At 40.1% G+C, this 16,303-nt stretch overlaps 1 protein-coding gene and 1 long non-coding RNA gene across 8 annotated transcripts in view; one reads left to right on the forward strand and one right to left on the reverse strand.

The window, feature by feature from the left end:
- Positions 1–16,303, forward strand: part of LOC122554976 (rho GTPase-activating protein 6) — a 538,092-nt gene that overhangs the window by 348,340 nt on the left and 173,449 nt on the right. The window contains exon 1 of one of the 7 annotated variants that reach the window (XM_087992994.1): positions 15,296–15,564. The exons of 5 other annotated variants lie outside the window; for them this stretch is intronic. In XM_087992994.1, coding sequence (XP_087849120.1) covers positions 15,436–15,564 — 129 coding nt within the window. In that variant the 5' untranslated portion in view covers positions 15,296–15,435. Of the gene's footprint in view, positions 1–15,295; positions 15,926–16,303 lie in introns of those variants that run through there. One more of the 7 variants, XM_043700461.2, reaches the window with a different exon arrangement.
- Positions 1,880–15,565, reverse strand: LOC148148557 (uncharacterized). Its single transcript, XR_015758921.1, has 2 exons — positions 15,428–15,565; positions 1,880–2,289 (listed from the first exon to the last, which is right to left on the reverse strand). It is a non-coding gene; the product is annotated as an uncharacterized LOC148148557 (long non-coding RNA).

Genomic DNA, 16,303 nt, shown 5'->3' on the forward strand with positions numbered 1-16,303 from the left:
GTGGTACGTGTATGGAATGAGCTGCCAGAGGAAGTGGTAGAGGCTGGTACAATTGCAACATTTAAGAGGCATTTGGATGGGTATATGAATAGGAAGGGTTTGGAGGGATATGGGCTGGGTGCTGGAAGGTGGGACTAGATTGGATTGGGATATCTGGTCGGCATGGACAAGTTGGACCGAAGGGTCTGTTTCCGTGCTGTACATCTCTATGACTCTATGAGGAAAAAACCCAGAGCTCAAGCTGTTACATGTAAAGGTAGTGGCAAAAACAATCAGGTGTTGTGGGCAGGGAAGAAAAAGCTGAAGGAGGAAACAAGTGTCTGGAACAACAAAGAGCTCACGTTGAGACACTGGCGATGGCTTCTCTGTATTAAAATAAAATCTAAACCTGGAATATCCACATTGTGTGCAGAGATCTCATTTGGACCAGCTTGTACTCATTTTACTGAGCCAAGAGTAGGGGAAAATCCTCACCAACTCTGCCCAAGGTAAACTGAACCAGAAGTGGAAAATCAGTGCTGCTTTGTCAAGTCCTTGAGAGATAATCATCACGGTTGAAGTTACAATGTTCCACCGCTGACTTAACAAGAACAGATAGTAATCAAAATCTGTCAGATATTTCTCCTGCAAGATTAGAGGTGCTGAGGCCAATTGTAGAATCACCACCATTACCTTATGTGTAGATAAGCTAACCTGGGGCAGGCTGCAGATCAAACATAGAATCTTCCTGTTGTTAAAATTCATTTGAGAATGTAATTTTTAAAAAGATGTTTTTGGATTTACATATGAAAGAACTGAAACCAACATGGTCTTTCTAAAAGATGAGAGACTTAACAAACAATCCAGGTCTTTTTCATTTGCATCACACTGTAAACTTTTGCTATAAATTCTGTGTCTTGCAATCTTATACTCCACAACCACCTGAAGGAGCAGCACTCCAAACGCTAGTGCTTCCAAGTAAACCTGTTGGACTATAACCTGGTGTTTTAATTTTTACGAGAATCTTCCTAGTTTCTTTATCACTGTTCCTACAACTGAATCTTTGGGACATATTTTTTTTGAAAGCTTTCCGGTTTGATTCTCTGGTAGCTTGGATATAATAGATTCAGAATATAATTATTTAATAGCAGGTTACGTAAGAGAATTTTGACGTTCCTAATGAGACTAGTTGGATGCTATCCACATTTGATAAGGATTCAAGAACTTGAAATACACGTTTTGCACAGTGATGGTGTTATAGTACACTTTTCTTTGTTGGTTCCTGTCCATTATAAAGTTCAGAGCTGTAGATGAGAGATTAGAAATCAGGGCAGTGTGTACCTAAAACATACTCGTCTCTTCTTGAATGTTACTGTAAATCTCTTAAAATGAGTTATGCCAGGCTTTGAAACAATCCTTCATGTAAGTTCCTTTTGCTCTACATTATCCAAGTACAGAAAATGGCATTTATTGAACTACTTATCAAGAATATTATAATGTCTTGTGTATATAAAATTTCTCTGGACACTTTGCAGTACAATAACTGGTAAACAATTAACAGCTACAAGTAATAGTATTAGGCTAAATAAACTAAATGCTTGATTTCAGATTGCACTTAATGAGTATCTTGATGAGGAGAAAAGCAAGATAGAGACAATATATTAAGGGAATTCCAGTCCTAGCGAGTTAGATTACTGAAGTCGTAAGCAAGACAATTGCAGTGCAGACAAAGCAAGAATTGGAGGGATGCAGTATCGTGCTGTGGGAATTAGTGGAGGTTATAGAGATCGAGAAGATTCAATTCACAAGGAATTGAACACAAGACTATGAATTTTAATCTGAGACTTTGTGTCGGAGGAATTAGCCCAATAAATTAGAGATCACAAAGCACAGTTCGAAGTGAAATTAACAAACAGTTTATTAGTATGGAGATATTGTGAAAGAGAAATTGACTAAGTTGAAACAGCACAGCCGAGAATTCTCTTCCTCGAGCTGAGGTTTATAGGAATCTTGTACGATAAGGTTAATTAAAATGGGAAAAGATACAATGTATTTGGAAATTAAGTAATCCACTTACAATGATGATAGTAGAAAAACAGTTATCAGAAGAATGTCCTGATTGTCGATACAATGTAATATCTTGACAGTATCAATGAGTTCTTGATGGGGTCAGGAGATTCCAGCTCTCTTTGCAGGTAGGTGAGAATGTCTCTTTTGAAACAGTAAGATGCTTCCATTGTTCCTGTCCATGGAGCGAAGTCCTTTGGTGCCTCTCCATCTGACCTGTCCTGTTGTGTGGCTTTGGTATTGCTATACAAAGTTAAAAATCACACAACACCAGGTTATAGTCCAACAGGTATAATTGGAAGCACTAGCTTTCGGAGCGCTGCTCCTTTATCAGGTGGTTGTGCTGTATTATGAGACTGCCCTCGGGGTTTTGGGACAGCTGTGTTGACTGGGTATTGTTAGTGTGTTTTTGAAAATATATTCGCTTGTCTGCAAGTGGCTATAGTTTTGTCTGGTTTCACTTGTCAGCCTGTTTGGTCACTGTTGAGGCATTCTGGGTGTTTCTGATATAGTTTGGCCAAGTTTGCTTTCCTATGTTCTGTGTGGGCCTACTATGGGTGGCATATCTTTTCCCATACTTTGTTATATTGAGAACAAATACAGGTAGTTGAACACAAGGGTGAATTCATGAGCAGGAGCTGATGCCAATAAGGATTTTGGGAATAAACCTTTTGGATGAACTGAAGTTTATGGAAGGTGGAGGATGGAAGTACAGCCAGGAAAACATTAGAATAGTTAATGTCCCTGTTGGTGTTTCAGCAGGAGACATACTGAGCCAAGTCCTGAGATGGATAGTTTTTCAGAAATGGAAATACATGGTCTTGGCGATAAAAGTGAAAAAATTAAGTTTTTGCAGTGAATTACAGATGAGCTTAGAGTTGTTCTCCATCTGCAGTTGACCATAGTAAGATTTATTTAATTTTCAAACAACTGAAGGAAGATGCCTAGAAGAGAAGTATACAAAACATTTTCTCTAATCTCCAAAACCACGATTAGTGCATAACCCAGTAGAACTGTTTCCAGGAAGCATTCAGACTTGTTGCAAATATAATTAAGTCTTGCTTTGGACCCCTACAGCCCATAAAAACAATGCATGAAATGTTCAAATCAATGTGGGTCTCTTGCACAAAAGTTCCCTCTATTTGGGATATACAAGTCAAAAAGGGCACATGGCTGCTTGGATTGGGAAATGGAAAACTGCCAATATAACAATTCTCCATTTGCAATTCCATAGTTTGTACCTCTCAAGCTTTATCTGATGTAGAATTGCTCTACATCAGAATAGAAACGTGCCTTTCTTTGATAAACACGTGTAGAAATTGAGCTCATTTCAATTAGTTTCCTCCATTCCTCTTTAATGTCTCAGCCACAGTTAAGTGGTACTAAGATTGCATGGCATTACTTTGAAGAGGAGCAAGGGATTCATCTTTGTGTCCTCGCTAATATTTATCACTCAACTGATAATTATTGATTTTGTCATTATCTCATGGCTGTTTATGAGGATATACTAATTTGTTGCCATATTCTTACATCGCAAAAGTGATTGCACTTCAAACGTTCATTAACTGGAAAAGCTTCACAGTGTTTTAAATTTGTGTCAAATGCTTTATGGATACAAATATTTCTTTCTGAAAAGTATTTAAAATTCATGTAGAATGGAATGTTTTTCTGTTCATCACATTCTACATTTGTTAAATTTTAACAGGTGGATACTTGAATAATTGGGCTCATCATTAAATGAAAGAAACTTAATACTAAAGAGGTGACATGGTGGCTCAGTGGTTCGTATTGCTTTCTCACAGCACCAGAGACCTGGGTTTGATTGCACCCTCAGGTGACTGTGTGGAGTTTGCACATCCTGCCCGCGTCTGCATGGGTTTCCTCAGGGTGCTCCAGTTTTCTCCCAGTCCAAAGGTGTGCGGGTCAGGTCGATTGGTCATGTTAAGTTGCCCATAGTCTCTTGGGATGTGAAGGCTAGGGGGATTACTCATGGGAGATGTAGGGTTTACTGGGATGGGGTGGGGGGAGTAGGTTAGAGTGGGATCCTGTTTGGAGGGTCACTGTGGATGATGGGCTGAATGGTCTGCTTCTGTTCTGTAGGGATTCTATGATTCTGTATGCTGTCCCACACCTTTAGTTGTTGATTAGACCATCCCAAGACCTTTCAACAACGTGCTCTATAATTAAAAAGGTATGAAAAGCCTTGCAAAGATGGATCTAATGAAGGAATGGAGTATTGTATTGCAATGATACAGCAGCTATTGTAACAGAGAATGCAACGATAAATCAAAATTGACTGAAGCAATATGGATGCAAATTGAATAAACGAACAAAAATAATACTTGACAGCTGCAGATGAAGAGGTTACTCGCACCCAGGGAGAGTGCACTGAAATACCATTTGAGAATTTTGGTGATGCTGAGCTGACGGACTTGAATCTTAGGGCTGTGGAGCCAACAGTGGTTGCTTGGCTCCATCCTGTGTTGGAGCCAGTTTTGTGGACAGAATAAACAGTAGCAAGGCAATCTGTCCATTTGTGGGTAAACTCAAAGGAAGCTGAATGGATCTTCCAGCACCAGGCCTGTGGGCCAACACAGATCTAAAGGCCATCTCTCGGTCAGTGTGCTGCAGCAGCTACAGGCCACCCTTGAGAGCTGCCCTCCCCACACATTTGACCTGTTTGGAAAAGTTGCATTTTTAAAATTCAAAGTGTCATCACCCTCACTTACCTGCTTTTGCAGCCCATTGGTTTTTCAAGCCAGAAAGCCTCTGGTCCTTCAGTTTCTGGGTTCATCTACCATCTTTAATTTTATGGCAAGCCTATCCTCGGTAAAAATTGAACAGTGATGTTTGCCACACAGAGTGGGCCTGTAATCCACATTGCAACCAGACTGTAGGAGTTCAGAAGCCCACATGGATAGTACTGCCTAAAGAAGGCAGATTGAAGGCACCTCAGGTAAGTAGCAGAAATGCAGGCACTATCTCTCAGGATTAATTAAATAATAACATGGAATGATGTCTGAAGAGCTTTGGGATTGAAGCTAATATTCAGAGGTCCACTACAATCAATCAGTAATCCGAGCTGAATTTTTTGGTACTAATTATGACTGTGTAAAGTTGGTCTTCATTTTGGCAATGAAAGATTTAATTTGGAATCTGAACTAGGGTACCAGACAGATCTTGTTATAGTTACCCAAAAGGAATTCAAACGCAGGATAGATTGTATAAGAAAGATATAAATAATATCAATGCCTAATGAGTGACAATGGCCTGTTTACAATTTTAAAAACAAGGATCATGATAACACGAGATTAGGATCAAATACGTGAATAAAAAGGACCCAAATGCAGGAGCTTGTTACGTTTATAATTGGATTTATTAAAAGGCCAAATTAAGCAGAAACATAACCGAAAATAGCAGCTTTTCTTTTTAAGCTGGAATATTAGGAAACTGCAGATGCTAGAAAACTGAAATACAGATGGAAAACACGAAAATAAAACTCAACATGCTGACCACAATCTGTTTAGGAAGTTCACATTTCTGGTCTGTAACCTTTGCTATGAACTGGGAAAAGATAGACATGTCAATAGGTTTTTGAGCAAGAGATGAATAGGACAAGGAGAACATGATAAGTTTATGGTTTCATATTTCTCAATTGTTTTCTAAATAAACTGAATTCTGAAATGATCAATTTTGAATTCCCAGCCTCTAGAATAACAGCCTGGATTCTTGGTTGCTAATTCAGTAACTTATTCATTAACAATGGTTCATAGCAGCAAAGGAGGTTAAGGATTTGGGTACATAAATTTAGTCTTCAGAGAAAGTATCAAATGAGAGGTGTTGGCATGTACAAAGTTACTGAAGTTCTAGTATGGATTTTTAGGATCTTCGATACAATTGTTTAAAAAAATAATTTGTGGGATGTTGGTGAAGCTGGCTCGGCCGGAATCTTTGGAACATTCTTAACTGCCCTTGAGAAGATCATAATCTGCCACCTTCTTGAACTGATACGTCCTTGAGACGCAGGGCACCCAAATGTTAAAACAATTCAATTACAGCAAAGGAATGGCCTGTCCTACCTGTCCATCTTCCTTTCCACCTATCCACTCCACCCTCCCCACTGGCCTATGACAATTATGCCCCGTCTGTGTCCACCTATCGCCTTCCCACTTACCTTCTCCCATCACTCCCCCAGCCCCACTCCCACCCTCTTATTTATCTTTATCCCCTCTACATTCCTGATGAAGGGCTTATGCCCAAAATGTCAACTCTCCTGCTCCTCAGATGCTGCCTGACCTGCTGTGCTTTTCCAGCGCCACCCTTTTTGACTTATCAGCACAAGCCAGTCTTACTGCGAATGGATACAGGTTGCTTCAGTATCTGAGAAGCATAAATGATGCTGACACTATACAATCATCAGTGAATATTCCCACTTCTGAGCTTATGATGAAGGAAGGTTTACGAAAGCAGCTGACTGTGGTTTGGTCTTGGACACAATCCTGATGAACATCTATAGTGATGTCCTAGGGCTAACATTATTGACCTCCAACAACTATAACCTCCTTCCTTTGTGACAAGTAAAACTCCAGGCAGTGGAAAATTCCAATCCCCATCCCTCCTCTTCCCGGATTCCCATTGATTACAGTTTTGCAATAGCTCCTGGATGCCACATTTGGCCAAATGTTGGCTTAATATTACGAGATGTCATGCTCACCTCATGTCTGGAATTGAGTTCTCTTGCCAATGTTTGGACCAGGGCTTTAAGAAGCTCAGAAGTAAAGCCAGCACAACCCAAACATTTAAAGCAGGATACCTGTACAAGTCATTGGAAAGGGAACTTTTGGAATATCGCACACATTTTTGTTTGCCCCACCTATTCCCTCCTTAAAACAATATTGTTAGTTTGGACAAAGTTCAGAGAGACATAAAATTGAATCTTGGACTTAGCATTCCAAATTATGAAGACCGCATCAGAAAACCAAATTGGTGAACGTGTTTTGGCAGGCTGCACAATTAAAACTGTGAGGAAGCATGAAGACTGTAGATGTAAATGAATTATTTAACTTGGAAAATGATGACAGGACCAGAAGACATGAATTTGAAACGTATAGGAAAAAACCGGAGATGGAGATTAGCTTTCCTAGGGAACAGCAGATGGTGGAATAGATTCCTAGGAAACAGTCAATGTTATCTTCATTTACTAGTTTTAATTGGCTCCTAGCTTAGCACTGCCTCAAATTTAAAATTCTTTTCCTTGCATTCAAATCCCCTTTGACTATCCCTATTTTTAATCGCATGCCAGGTCTACAACGTTCCAAGAATTCTGAATTCTTCTAATCCTGGCCTCTTGTGGATCCCCTAGTTTCTTTTCTCCTCCCTATTGGCAAATGTACCTTCAGTTGCCTTGGCCCCAAGTTCTGGCATTCCCTCCTGAAACCTAATTGCCACTTCCCCATTTAAGGTGGGTTGACCATTTAAGTCTTATGGTGAGGTTGTCTGTCTTGTATTTAAAACACCAGTACTGAATCTAACCCTGACCAGCCAGGTGCTTTGGGCCTGGGGAAACCTGGCAGCTAAAGAGAAGTGATTTCCTTTTCCTGATTTCTCCTGGATCCAGACAACCTCCAGATCACTCCTCCTCCTACTCCCTGGAAAATGGACACAGGAACGTTAATCAGGTCTTGCTGTTAAATTTCCCAGGATGTGAAGGAAACTTGATATCTCTGCGGCTCAGTGGCAAAGTTAGTCTGGCAATGCTCTTATGAAGCATTGTATTCTCTTTGCATTTATGTTTGAGTTTTAGAATGTAATTTGCTGCAATAAGTGAATGGAAAGCAGGAAGCATTAATTTGAAAGATTAAATATATACAAATATATAGGATGAGTTTTGAAGGAGAAAGTTATTGGACTCAAAAGTGTTAGCTCTGTTTCTGTCTCCACAGATGCTGCCAAATCTGTTGAGTTTCTCCAACAGATTTATTTAAAATTCCTAACATCTGCAGTATTTAGCTTTTACAGCAATAACTTTAGTAACTCTACAGCAATAGCCAAGTATTCCACAGAGTACAAATGAGGTCAAAATAGTCAGTAGTACCATGTTGCTCACCAGATTGAGTTTAGAAAAACAATTATTGAACCAACTTATTAGTGCTCTGTTACACAATTTGAGAAAGTGAGGACTGCAGATACTGGAGAGTCAGTCGAAAAGGGTGGCATTCCTAATGAAGGGCTTATGCCTGAAACATCAACTCTCCTGCTCCTCAGATGTTGCCTAACCTGCTGTGCATTTCCAGTGTCACCCTTTTTGACTCTGTTGTACATTTCAATGTAGCAAATGCGCATTGGAAGCCAGAAAAGAATCTTCAGTGTCAGTGACAATGTAGGCAGTACCTGTGGCATTATGTATATTTAATGAAAACGAAACCCTGCAATAGATCTCTTTCGAGTCTAGAAATAAATATTGTTATGGAAGGATCACTAAGTACTTCATGCCGAAGGGTATAGTAGTCATCATGCTACTTGATTAGTAATTTAGAAGCCTGGACTAATAATCCAGACCATTCAAATTGAAATATCAACATTATTTAAAAAAAACACTCTTGGAAATCTAGAAGTGTTCGTTTTTAAAACACAGCCTCTTGATTCATATCCTAACTTAGAACGGAAAACATGATATTCTAAGCCAGTCTAACATAGATGCAACTCCAGTTTTGCAGCAACTCTGAAATGGCTTTTAAAGTGAGCAAACAAATAACTCACTTCTGCAAAAGGCCCATGAATACCAAAACAGAGCAACAAGAGGATGAATATCAGTCTTGTTGGTGTTGCCACATACTGAGCGATTTTAACTTTCAAGGTGTTAGTGAATGGCAAATAAAAACGAAGCATTAATTTGAAAGTGATGGCATCAGGGGCTGCTCATTAGCTTATCGGCTTAAAGTACAAAATTGCTGAAGTATATGGAAACCTAGGAATGCTCCCTAGCCCGCCCTAAACCAACCATTCTGAGCCAGTACATCAACTGAAAATATCTCAAAGAAAAGTTATCATAGCCACTGAAACGTAGAATTATCCATGATTACTCTTCTCTCACATCTCCAGTTAGAGCCAACAAACAAAATATTAATTTTACAAAATCGTAAGTGGGCATTCAAATATTGCAGTCGGTGATGAACGAGCAGAACCAACCACTTGTTACACTTTGCAACTCCCCAGAAACTTTCAATTGACTTTTGCTCTATAACCCAGTGATTAATATTTCAACATGACATGGTGCTATCTACATGGGACATGGGCCTGTGTGGATACGGCAATCAGCAATAGTTGTTCATATCTAATGTTTAATGTGGCACATAGAGTCTGAACAAAAAATGCAAGTTAAAGTATTTAATTCAGTGCAAAAAGTAAAAAGAATACATGGGATTGACAGGGAGAAGAGGTGGAAGTAAAATCTAAAACTACTTCAGATTTTACAGTTTTAAAAATAATGAAACAATGCACTTGTTAAACATTTTAGTACCAGAGAGGTGGCTTGAAAGTAATTAAGGTATACTGCACAATTATAAATTTACTTACACTTGAATGGACAACCCTAACTTTATTCTGGCAACTTTATTTGGTAAATATCCTAACTTCACCTGATATGTTTCGATGCTAAGTTTCTTGGCAGAACAATGGTGTTCGCATCACTGTAGAGAATTTAATGAAACTTTATTTCGCATTTTTAACTCCATTCTAAATAATAGATATGCAAAATTATAATACAACTTGTATCTCAATTCCTGCTCCGACTTGTAATCTTGTGACCACTCTTGAATGTGTTGATTGAATTGCTTCAGAATCAAACACCACAAAAGAAAGACAGTCCATTTTTTTTAACAAAAAAACTATTTTTCTAATTAAACTGTTCAGAGATGTTATTGCCCATCTCTGGAGCAGGTGGAACTTGAACCCAGGGCTCCCAGTCCAGGGGTATGGACACTATATCACTACACCACAAGAGGGCTCCTAGACATACCATTTATAGAGTCATAAAGATTTACAGCACAGAAACAGACCTTCGATCCCAACTCTTTCTTACCGACCAGATACCCTAACCTAATCCAGTCCCATTTGCCAGCACTTGGCCCATATCCCTCCAAACCTTTCCTATCCATATACCCATTCAGATTACTTTTAAATGTTGTAATTGTCCCAGCCTCCACCATTCTCTGGCAGCTCATTCCATACACGCATCACCCTTTATGTGGAAAAAGTTGCCCCTTCGGGCTTTTTTTTATATCTTTCCCCTTTCACCCTAAACCTATGCCTTCTAGTTCTGGACTCCTGCACCCCAGGGAAAAGACCTTGTCTATTTATCCTATCCATGCCCCTCATGATTTATAAACTTCTGTAAGGTGACCCCTCAGCCGTCATCATTCTGGACTTCAGGATGTTTTGCCCAATTGTCATTAAATTATGTTTTTCTGAGGTTAGTGACTGTTATAATGTAGAGAAAACCGTAACCAATTTGTGTACAAATTCCGACAAATAGCAATGTGACAATGACCGCCACATCTACTTTTGTGGTGTTAGAGAATATGCCAATATCAATCAGAAGTCCCCTTCTCTTTGATATAATACGATAGGGTCTTTCACATCTAGTTAAGAGGGAGGATTGGTTTACTACATTATCTGAATGACAGCAACCTTGACAGTGTAGCATGCCACCAGCATTGCACAGGGTGACAGACTAGATTTAGCACTCATGACTGTAGAGTGGGGACTTCAACTCACAGCCTTCTGACTCAGAAACAAAGAGGGCTACTGCTTTGGCGAAAGTCACTGCATCAGGTCTGCTGACTGGTTCTGCTTCTTTGGTTGTGAGTAGCCATTCAGGAGGGTAGGGAGAGTAATCTGATTCTGTGTAGAGCTATATCTCATTAATGAGGTGTGTAAATTAACACATTATGGAAAGCACAAACAAACCTGCAGACTTTTTTTAATGTAAAGATATGTTGCAACTTCAATACTGTAGTACTGAAATAAATAGGTTGTTTCAACAGATTCTAGACAATAAATTAAAAAAAAGTTATGGTGTAGTCTTTTCAAAATTGCACTATTTTAAGCATATGACATCATAGAAAAAACAGAAATGCTGTGATGGGAATGTTTCATAATAGCAGACAGTTTTGAAATACTACTGACCAATCCACCACATAATTTGTAGGTCTACCCCCCTCAAAAAAAGTTACTTGATTTACATCTCATTTCACAGTTTTGGAGTCAAGGCATCAAATATTGGTGCAGCTCCCAGACCTTGCTGCTTGTAACTGACCAATTATCAGATAGCTAACGATTTGTTTATACAACACTAATGACAACATTAGTCCTAAAGTTGTAATGTAAACCATAATCTGGACCTGAGCTAACTCGAAAGAACAAAGTGGAGTGGAACTAATGCCTTTCTCCATGAAATTTTGAGTTGGTTTGGCGTCAGTTCCATGTTTATACCACAACTTTACTGGCTGTTCAAAATGGTTTTGCTTTGCACCTACAGTGCTGTAGTACAATTGGCAAAAGTCCAAATCTGTACTCATGTTCACTATCATTCTCTCTCTCTTTCCCTTTCTGTTGGGGAAACACAAATGTTTTCATCTCGTATGTTCATTGTATCCAGGATTTTAAAAATGAGAATTCGTTTTGAAATGGGAGATATCCTTAAATTGATAAGGAAAAGATCAGTAGTCAGATTTGTGATACACGAAAGCAAATCTAAGTAAATATTAGTAATGAAACAGTGTTTGGAATTAATGAAAGAACATATTTATGTTATCCCTGCCAAAATATTTTACGTGGAGGTAATGCAGAAGGTGCTCCCTACAGTGGCCATTAGGTGCAACACCAGAACAGCAAATGATTGGGTATTTGTTAATTATGAAAACATTATGGTGAAGTATGACAAAAGACAATTCTTGTCCTAGTGTTATTATTTTCAATGTAATGTCTACATATTAAAAACAATACACACTCCAGTCTCCTAGAAACAAGAGGATAGTTTAATATCAACAAAAGTGTTTGATAACATTGATTTTTAGTTCTAACTGTTTTCGGTTCTACAGCATACACACAGTCGTAAAACATCGTTATCTGTTTGTATTTTCTAGCTGGTTATTAGGAACCTTTGTGATTTCTCATTAGCTGAAGTATAAAGTTTTTTTCTAATCAACCTTTTACAGTCATAGAGTCTGTTTCTGTGCTGTATAACTCCTCAGTCCAGTCCATGCCGAATATAATCCCAAACTAAACTAGTCCCACCTGCCTACTCCTGCCCATATCCCTCCAAACCTTTCCTACTCGTGTATCTGTCCAAATGCCTTTTAAATGTCGTAATTGTATTTGCATCCACCACTTTCTCAGCAAGTTAATTCTACATGCGAACCACACTCTGCGTAAAAAAAGTTGCCTCATGTCTTTTTTAAATCGCTGTCCTCTCACCTTAAAAACGTGCCGCTTAATCTTGAAATTACTCATCATAGGGAAAAGACAGTTATCATCAACTGTGTGCATACCTCTCATTATTTTATAATATTCTATCAGGTTGCCTCTCAATCTCCTACGTTCTAATGAAGAGGTCCCAGTATATCCGTTTTTTTTTAATATCTCAAACCTTCAATTTTTGGCAACATCCCGGTAAATCTCTTTTGAACCCTCTCCAGCTCGATAATATCCTTCCTATAACTGGGTAACCAGAACTGGACAGAGTACTCCAGAAGAGTCCTCACCAATGTCCTGTACAACCACAATATGACGACCCAACTCCCATACTCAAAGGTCTGAGCAATGAAGGCAAGGCCAAAAGCCAAACGCCTTTTTCACCATGTTGCAACATACCTCTGGAGAGGTGGGACTTGACCTCAGGACTCCTCATTCAGAGGAAGAGTCACTACCGTTGTGCCACAAGAGCTCAAAATTTAGTGCACTGTTAGTTGTGGATATTTTCAAATCAATCTGTTGAGAGATGTTTCTAGGCTCCTCTTGTGCAGATGAGACTTAAACCTGGCCTCCTGTTTCAGAGATAGGGATATTATGATAGCACTATAAGAAGGCCTGCTCAGTTCAAGTATGTGACGATCTATTGGAGCAATTCCCCAGTTATTACCATGGTTGAAGGAAGTAGCACTATTTCCAGAAATTGAGTGGTTTCAGACTTCACTCTCAAAACTTAAACAGGTGGTGTAGGCTCACATTTTATTGGAGTCCTCAATGAATGCTGCTTTCAAAACTTCATCTGTCCTGAGGTGGATGCACAACCAAAAATCTACCTTAAGGACACTTTGGACCATGACAGAAAATTAACTAAAAACAAAGACATTGGGCCATATTTTCATCTTTGAGGTAGAGTTAGAAGATTTACTGACATCACAATCCAGCCTCCCATGTAGCATTGACTGCCAATGCTATCTTCACCATGACATGGCAGAAGTGGCCTTAAGTTTTACCTGCTGTCAGCTACAATCTGGTTAATAGACCTACTCCATTCATTGAGATAATGACTTGGGAGTTGGGAAATGAATGTGAAGCCCCACTTATTCCCAGTACTGTACAGCCCAATGGCTCAGTGGTTAGCATTGCTGTCTCAATGGGACCTGGATTCAGTTCCAGGCATGGGTCACTCTTCATGTGGAGTTTGCCTTTTCTCCATGTGTTTGCGTGGATTTTCACTGGGTGCTCTGTTTCCCTCCCACAGAGCAGGAGAATTGACGTTTCAGGCATAAGCCCTTCTTCAGGGTCTTCAGTTGCTTTTCCAGCAACACATTTTTCAGCTCTGATCTCCAGCATCTGCAGTCTGCACTTTCCCTCCCACAGTCCAAAGATGTGCAGACTAGTTGGATTAGCGATGGGAAATGTGGGGTTACAGGGATGTGTTCAGGTGTCCAGGTCTGGGTGGGATGTTCTTCAAAGGGTCAGTGTAGACTTGATGGGCCAAATGGCTTCTTTTCAAATTGAAGGGATTCTTCCCCAAATTATTCATCAAATTCACTACAATGAGAATTTGCAAATCAAATAAACATATTGGGAAGTCTTTGAAAAGCTCATAAATCTGTCAAAATAAACATTACTGTTAACATAAACATCTTCCTCTTCAAAAAGCTCACAAGATCTGTCAAAACAAAATGAGTACTTCCACAATTGTGTCAAAGATATTGGATCAGCAATGTCTAGCTGCTGCCTTGTCCCATCATCCCATGCTGATTAAAATTGCCAGGGATGGGGATGAGAATCCTCAATTTAGGTCCTGTCCACAATTTTGGGCTCTGATCAACATACTTTAACTATGCTTTAGAATATGGAAATTCACCTCATCATATAATCTACCAACTAGGATATCTTCTGAGTGAATAAAATATCACTTTACGATCACTTATTGGCATTGATACATCTAGAGTGAATTATATATTGAAGGTAGAGGATTATTGTCTTTTTTTGATATCTATATGTCGAGTTTTAAGAGCATCTTGCTAACCCTGTTAACCAATAGAAGCAAAGGTTCTCAAGTTAATCAAATTCTGATAGGGAAAGCATTGTGATTAGACAGGAATACTTTGGCGATTTTGCCCTTTGGTCGGGTGCCAAACGTTGGCAATCATTGCCCAGAGGTGAAAAATTTTCACACTTAAAGCCAGAACAAGAATGTCATAGTGATGGATGCACATGAAGAGGGGCTGATTGACCTTGTGCTTACTATTGCAAGTTATTACAATTGAAAACCGGTGTACCGGAACGCGAGGTTTTGTTTCGTAAATAAATTAATTTCATAGATATTTGGTCTGTGGTTAGAGTATTTTGATTGTTTTGGGATGGTTGCTTTGGAACGAATTGTTGGGAACTTTAACTGTTGTGGCAGTAGTATATGAACGGGCAGTTGCTGCTCATTTTACTCCATGTTATTTATTGTTTTTTGCAAGAAGGCGTAAAAGCGCTGAAACGGTGATCGATTTGCACAGTGGCCTATGACCGAGACAAGAGGGAGCTCCTGGAAAGGGGGAAACGAGGAGAGGAGCGTTTAAGCGGGATATCAGCAACAATACTGCGAACAGCTCGCACAGTTACGTTGCAATTTTAGAGGCTTTTATTTTGGCAGGGTCCAAAACTGGCAGCGTCTCTCATTTTGCATCAATTCCCCCCCCCCCCCCCCCCCCCCGTAAGCGTGAAATGAGCGTTCTTCCTGTTGTCAGCATTCCCACCCAGTTCCCTGGTTAGTCAGCTCAGCTTGTGCCTCACGGACCTTTTCGCATCCCTGCATTAATATTACACTGCAGTCCTCTTCACGGGTCAGACATGGGGGCCGTTTTATTTGACTACTTGCGCACACCTTTAAAGGGAATAGAAATAACATCACCTCAGTAAATGTCCTGCCCTGCTGCTGTTTGGAGAGCTATTACTCGATGTCTCCTCAGCCGTCCTTCTGGAGCACGATTCCTAATAAGGAAACTTTCTGGAAATAACAGTCGAGCTAAGAAAAAGAGTTGGAAAGGGGTAAAAGAAAACGACCGTGTTCACCCGGACTCTTTATCCGCAAGTTTTGCTAACTCGAGAGCGTCAGCCAAGTTGCTGCTTTCCTGCTGCCTTAAGACAATTGCCGGGAGGGGAGCCCGCTTGCACATGGTGGATGGATGAGGAAAGGTGGGCTGGGGGAATGCTCCGGGGCTGAAGGCATCGAGCGAGCTGCAGGAGGAAAGGGAAAACGCCGAGGGGTTTGATTGGCATCAGCTGTGTGTGTGTGTGCGCGCCGCGAGCTGTCTTCCTCCTTCACGAGAGCCTGCGTGCAAGCGCCCATCGTCTCCTCCAAACTCCTATCAGAGCTTATACACCCGAACCGAACGGCGCAGTTTGATGGGTGAGTGAGTGAGAGAGAGAGCACTTATGTCACCGCCGACATAGTCATGCATGTGTTTTTGGTTTCCAGTCGCTGAGCGGTTTGTGTGAGGTGCTGCACTTTGCTATTCTTGTCCCTTCCTCCTCTTGGGTTTTGTATGGTTTCTTGGAATAAGGGAGTACTGTACGACACATCTGTTAGTCTGAGAATTGGTTCACATTCGACAGGCAAGCAACCTGCATAGCAGCAGGCCAGGCTCACCCCTCTGGAACTAATTGGTTCCAAAGCCATTCAAAGCACTGGTAGACTTCTCTCTCCAATGATAGAGCGGTTCATATGGTGTGCTAAGACCATGCTGACACAACAAAAAATCTTTTAGAATGTTCTTTGGGCTCCTCT

This window comes from Chiloscyllium plagiosum, unplaced genomic scaffold (assembly GCF_037043375.1).
Source record: "Chiloscyllium plagiosum isolate Xiang-an unplaced genomic scaffold, Cpla_swu_hap1 HiC_scaffold_12, whole genome shotgun sequence".
In the NCBI taxonomy this organism is placed as follows: Eukaryota; Metazoa; Chordata; class Chondrichthyes; order Orectolobiformes; family Hemiscylliidae; genus Chiloscyllium; species Chiloscyllium plagiosum.